Here is a 6,883-nt window from a genome sequence, read left to right as displayed (position 1 = left end):
AAAAAACACAGATAATAAAAAATTAAAAATAAATTAAAAATTAAAAATAGAACAAGTAAATAAGGAATAAAAATATACAAATCGACAATTGTATGTACAGGTATAGAACAATAGACAGTTGTATGTACAGGTATATTATGTGCAAATTGAAATGTAGACTGAATATGTGTGTTAGATAAATAAGTGTATGAGTGAATAAATAGTGTGTGTTCCACAGTTATTGTCAAGTGTTCATGAGATGGATGGCCTGAGGGAAGAAACTGTTCCTGTGTCAAATATCTTGTTTTTCATCCTGCAGTTTTGGCTCAAAGAGGTTACCTGAGAGAGAAGCCTTTTGTCAATTACTTAAAGTATCTGCTTTACTGGAAAGAACCAGAATATGCTAAATTCCTCAAGTAAGTTCATGTTGTACTTTTTTTTTTAAATCTTAGTTACATTTTATTTTGTAGACTCATGTCGTGTGAAAATTAATAAAGAATTATCATAAATGTATTATATATTCTTATATGGTAGACCTCAGCTGACAGACATTCCTCAGTAAACCTTTTTTCCTCTCACAGTGATTGTCATATTACACTCATGCAGTCTAAATCTTTTATTTCCTTAGATATCCTCATTGTCTGCACATGTTAGAGCTATTGCAGTATGAGCATTTCAGAAAGGAGCTGGTGAATGCACAGTGTACCAAGTTCATAGACGAACAGCAGATCCTGCACTGGCAGCATTACTCACGGAAGCGGACACGCTTGCAGCAAGCACTCGCGGAGCAACAGCAGCAACACCAGCCACAGGCTCCATCCCATGGCAACACCACATCCAAATGAGGCAGTCAACATGCTCCTGCTGGGAATTACTCTTTCACAAAAATCTTTTTTGTAAATAGTCATTTTCAAATGGGATTTTTCCAAATTTAAATAGGACTTGGACTTTTAGACTGCTTTCTGTAGGCCCATAATGTTGTGTGTGTGTTTATGAACAACTGGAGATAAAGGTAAAAGAGCTTCAAAAAAGGTAAGAGGAGAGTGATTAGTTTGATGTCTTACAGTTGCTTTTGCATTGTAAAAGAAATCACATTTATGAACTGAAATGTATTTAAATTCTACATCAAACTTTGTTTCTTTGTTACCAGCTCCACCTGTTATATGCTTTACCTTATATATAAGATAATTGTATTATGTTTGTGTGTGCATATAGGACAAAAACAGAAACCCAAATAAAAAAAATTAAGAAATGTTTAATGGCAATAATTCTATTGCATGACTATCTAAAAAAAAATAAAAAAAATAGGGCGGGAACAAATATTTGTTTCCACTGTCTGAACATTTTTATGGAGTTTGTTCAAATTATTGTTTCTGCATGCATTATAATACTACTCTGTTTTTTTTTTTTCTGTAAGAAAAACATCTGCCAAGAACAAATATAAAGTTTTTTATATGTGTGTGTGTAAAGGTGTCTTTTAAACCCCTAAAGGAATAGTTCACCCAAACTATCCAAAATGTAGATGATTTTGTTTCTTGCTCAGAGCAGATTTGGATAAATGTAGCATTACATCACTTGCTCATTAATGGATCCTCTGCGGTGAATAAGTGCCAACAGAATCAAGAGTCCAAACAGCTGATAAAAGCAAATATTAATGGTGGATTTATTACAAACATGGAGCTTTTCTCTTCACAAGGTATTGAATGATGGAGTCAAGTTATGTGGATTTTGGATTGTGATGTTTTTATCAGTTGTTTGAACTCTCATTTTGATGCCACCCATTACCTGCAGAGGATCCATTGGTTAGCAAATGATGTAATGCTACATTTCTCCAAATATCTTCCAGTGAAGAAACAAATTCCTCAACATCTTGGATGGCCTGAGGGTGAGTACATTTTCAGCAAATTTTTATTTTTGGGTAAACTATTCCTTTAATATGATCTGACATACCCTCTGTACCCTGAACTCCTGATCGTTTTAGACTCTGTCCATATGAACATCAGAAATATTCAAAGGTCTGTGCAGGATTATGTTAAATTTCCACAAGCTGCTCACATTCTTGAGTGTAACCAACACAAAAGGCCTTTTACAAACTTGAAAGAGGTGAAAGTAAGCCCTCCAGTGGTTGCTGAGATAAAGCACAGAAATCATGCTGAATATATTTTTATTCAGGGACCTGTACTCAATGATAGTACTGTCTTGCCGTTTTGGAAGAATAATATAACTATATTCTGACCTGACCCACTTTCGGCATCTTCTGTATTTCTTGACATGAACTCTAGAAAGTACTTCTTTTGTTTTATTTATTTGATCATAACGTTCAAATTTTCATCCACATGTATAAAACTTAAAATAATAAAAAAAGTATAAATGATTAAACTACTTAAAAAGTATTTTTTATACAATAATAAACTACTACCAATATAACTTTCCTTCATTTCTTATGTGTAAGTGTTTAATCTCTAGATGCATTTCTAGAGAAAGGCATCCTAGAAAAAAGTCCTGCAGTCAAATTTATCTTATCACACAAGGTTTTCATAATGCAAATGTAACGACCAGCTCACACAGCTATCAGCATCACACGATGACCTGGTCTGAGCACAGAGGGAACTTTCAGTGTTAGATGGATGTTATTTGGGGTTTTTCAGGATGATGTTGGTGTCCCTTTAATGAAACCTGCACTGACTGCTGTTTATATACTAACCTTGTGTACTACAACAGGAAGAAACTTCTGATCGACAGTTTTCAAAGTGTTTCTTTTGAAAAGACTCCCTGTAGCAGACCTTTAAGGTATATATTTTATTTGAATATATATGCAGATGTATTTGTTTTATGGTTAACCAAGTAAAAGTTAGTGCTTTGTTGTCACAGGGGACTGGATCCAAAAATGGAAATGGACAGTATTAACGCAGAAACCCAGATAAATGTATACCCAAAACAGGAGATAAGTCATGATGCTCAGTCAAATTCACAGATTGTTTGTGATGAATGTTGAATGAAGAAAACTAAGAAGTTACCAGTAAATTATAAAGAAGAAATTATAGAGCTGCTAAAACTGGCTGGACCAGTGGTTGTGTGAATATTGACGGTGTCAAAAGTAAATGAATAATTTTGTATTTTATTCACACTGCACCTTTTAAGAAGAACTTTGATCAGCCGAAACGTTTATACATTATATATAAAATGATATATATAAAATGATTTCAATAACTCAATTCAATGCTGATGTGTGTGTGTGTGTGTGTGTGTGTATATACATACATATCAGCATTGAATTAGTATTGAGTTATTGAAATAATTATTTTAAGTATAATAATTAATTTAGTTTATCTATTAATTGTTTAACTCTTCAATATGTTTTCAAATAAATGTAATGTGCCATGTTTAGTTTAGCTGACAGCAATGTTCATATATGTCACTTAAGATCCAGTGTAGAGTCAGATTAAGGCCTTATAATGAATTTTAACTGACAATTAGTGAAAATGCACTGTAGCTGCTATACAGTATATGTTCTCCTCTTTGTGCAGTTTATATCTCAGCTGATGATCTTTCTGATCAGCTTCATCAGCACTGTGTTCTGTGGACACTTGGGGAAAACGGAACTGGCCAGTGTGGCTCTGGCTATTGCTGTGAGTTCACAAAATAACTTCATTATAGTGGCATTTATTAAAACATTATTTATTAATGTGACCGGCATCTCCATCGGCTCTGGATTGGCGTCTGCATGCGATACACTCATCTCTCAGGTCTGATAGTGAATGTTCAGTAATGTGAGTATCATTAATGTACTCAGGAGTTCATCTGAATTTAATTGTGTCCTCCAGACGTTTGACAGTAATAATCTGAAGCGGGTGGGTGTGATACTGCAGAGAGGGATTCTCATCCTCTTGTTGGCCTGTTTACCCTGCTGGGCGCTGCTCATCAACACAGAGTCCATCCTGCTGGCTGTCCGACAGAGTCCCAGTGTGGCCAGGTCTGACAGGTTCAACATTTACTGGATGTTATGCATTAATGTTCTTGTCAAGCAAAACGTTGGTAGTAAATGATAAAAGTATTATGAAATAAACTGGTTTTAACAAGATTCTTTAACTCTGTGTGATTATTATTTTTTCTCTCAATAGTGCCACAACTCAAAATATTCATGCCTGCTCTGCCTGTAAGTGACACATTAAACTTTTTTGCACACTATCATTTACACTGCAATTAACACTAAACGTTCACAAACTTTAAAGGAACAGTTCACCATAAAACTGTAAATGTAAAGTAATCGTCTAAGCTCATGCTGCTCCAAACCTATATGATTTTCAACTCTTTAAATTTCACTCTGTTCCTCACACAAAGCTTGATTTTCACTTTATAAGACTTTACAAGAATATTTAACACGGGTCACATTAACAGCTTTTGTGGTAGTTTTGTGGTTCTTTTAAACCTTTTTTGGAGCTTCACAGTTGCAAGAGTATTTTTTGTTTTGAGGAAAAATATCCTATTACCTGAAAGAAAAAGTTTTAGAATGGCATGAGAATTAGTAAATAATGACAAACTTATTTATTTATTCATTTACTTGCTTGCTTGCTTAGTTCAGTTGTCCTGCCTGTTTCCAACAACATTTATTTATTTGTTTATTAACCTACAGGCTGCCTTTATGTATCAGCTGCAGGGCTTGTATCTTCAAAATCAGATATCCTCCATTTTGTTGAAGTTTTTACATTTATGTATTTGACAATGCTTTTATTCAAAGTGACTTACACTGCATTGCATTTAAGTATTAAGTAATACTTTGAATGAGTTTATGTCTTCCTTGGTAATCAAACTTATGACTTTGGTGTTGTTAGTGCTATGCTCTGCTGTTTGAGTACTGTATATTGCTGTGATCCTTATGTTCTGTTTTTCGTTGTATGTTTGTTTAGGGTATTATTTGGCCTCAGGTCATCACAGGAGCAGCAGGAAATGTCCTCAATGCTTTGATAAACTACATCTTCCTTCATCTGCTTGATCTTGGTGTAGCGTAAGATGCTGTCAAGATTCTGTATATCTTATATTTAGAGACCATGTTTTCTTGTTTTCTTCATTCTCCTCATATCTGAATGATAACCTGATGTGTTCACAGAGGATCTGCTGCTGCAAATGCAATTTCCCAGTGTTCCTTGGTAGTGATTCTCTATTTGTACATCTAATGTATGGGCCTGCATAAAGCCACCTGGGGTGGTGAGTTTCTCCTTTTCATTTCTGCAGAGATCTGTTTCCTAGTTCTGCAGCTTGAAAATTTTTTTGACAGCACACCAGTTTGTATTTACTAGTTTTAATGAACATTCTACAAGACTAGTTTCCTCATATTCACATGGGTGTCATTAATAAACCATGTACATTTTTTTGACATGAATAATTGGATTAAAATGGTTCAAATTCAGTTTGTTGCAAAGTAGTCTGTTATTTAAATGTTTTTTTTCCCCATGTGTCATGCTGATATTTCTGTCTGCCTCAAACACACACCATTAGGCTGGTCTCGTGACTGTCTGCAGGAATTTAGCTTGGCTCTTCCCAGCATGCTTATGCTTTGTGCAGAGTGGTGGACATATGAGATTGGTGGATTCTTTGCAGGTTTGTAAAATATCTGAGTATTTATTTCATTGATTTTCTTTCATTTCATAACAATATTTGACATATTTGATAAATATTGGTGTATACCGCATAAACACATTTCATTACACCAAATACACAAAATAATGTTCTTTTTAGCAGCATCATATGACCCCTTTAAACAAAGTTTAATAACAAAAAATAACTGGAAATGTTACACGGTCAAAAAGCTGTATCGCTCCATTCTTGCATGACACAAATTCGGTTCTTGCCGGAAATTACATCTGCATCATTTTCAATATTTATATGAAACATTAAAGTACAATTATTTAATAATTACTTAATCCACACAATTACTTATTTCACATCTATATAAATAAACAAATAACTTAAACGGCTCTTACACACATGGTAATCTTATTATCTCATAAGGCTTTTTTTTAATTTTAAACGTGACAATGGTGAAATTATGTTGTATGCAGTTTCTGTTGATTGTGTCACTGTTTTTCATTAAATGATGGAGAAGAGCATTATGGGCTCTATAACTGTCTTGCAGGGAAATTGTCCTCAGAGTATCAGAGGTCATGCATGGTCATGTATGGATTTGTTCATCTATTCGATGCCACTTCGGTAAGTTTATTAATGTTCTTTAAACAAAGTGTGAATGCTTGAAAAATGGTCTTGCCATCTTTTATTTATTTGTTTTGTTTGTTTGGAGATACATGGACTGGAAAGGAAACATAAAGCTTTATAGCATTAGAACTATTAATTTCAAGTGGCCTGCTGTTTGTATTTCACGCATATTGTGAATCCATTTTGATATTGTCCCTTTTTTTTGATCATCCGAATGTGTTCTGATTGAAGGCTATTACAGGTGCCATTGTCAGAGGTGCTGGAAAGCAACTGCTTGGTGCTCTTTATAACATTGTGGGATATTATTTTGTGGGATTTCCAATTGGAGTGTCCCTGATGTTTGCTCTCAACATGGGCATAATTGGTAATAAAGTGAATTGCTACATTAAAGCTACTTCAGAATTTTGAAATAGGCCTATTGGAAAATGTTGTCAAAAGTACTGATATCGGTACCAGTCGTTACTGAAATTTTGAAAATGTGATGATACCAGCATTTCTGGATTCTCAAACAGCTCTGATTGCCCATTGTGTTCACACGCTCAACAGATATGTCTGTGATTGGCTACAATGAGCATCTCTTCAAGCACTTCACCCAGCGCTTAGGACTCCACACGGGAGCGTTTGAAAGCAGAGTCTGTCAGATTCACTTATAGACTCGGTAGATTTGGCTTTCAAACGCTCCCGTGTGTATCTG

General features: G+C 34.6%; 1 protein-coding gene and 1 pseudogene across 1 annotated transcript in view; both read left to right on the top strand.

The window, feature by feature from the left end:
- LOC107723706 (mediator of RNA polymerase II transcription subunit 31-like) overlaps positions 1-1,388 on the top strand; it is a 2,942-nt gene extending 1,554 nt beyond the window's left edge. Inside the window, exons 3-4 of the mRNA XM_016532416.1 lie at positions 299-395; positions 608-1,388. Of these exons, the coding sequence (XP_016387902.1) occupies positions 299-395; positions 608-824 (314 nt within the window). The 3' untranslated portion in view covers positions 825-1,388. The remainder of the gene's footprint in view (positions 1-298; positions 396-607) is intronic.
- Positions 1,389-2,563: 1,175 nt separating this feature from the next.
- On the top strand, positions 2,564-6,597 carry LOC107723702 (multidrug and toxin extrusion protein 1-like; annotated as a pseudogene).
- The last annotated feature ends 286 nt before the right edge of the window (positions 6,598-6,883 follow it).

Source organism: Sinocyclocheilus rhinocerous, unplaced genomic scaffold, assembly GCF_001515625.1.
Source record: "Sinocyclocheilus rhinocerous isolate Xijiao unplaced genomic scaffold, SAMN03320098_v1.1 scaffold4743, whole genome shotgun sequence".
In the NCBI taxonomy this organism is placed as follows: Eukaryota; Metazoa; Chordata; class Actinopteri; order Cypriniformes; family Cyprinidae; genus Sinocyclocheilus; species Sinocyclocheilus rhinocerous.
The sequence above is the reverse complement of the archived record's forward strand: the minus strand, read 5'-3'. Positions and strand labels throughout refer to the sequence as shown.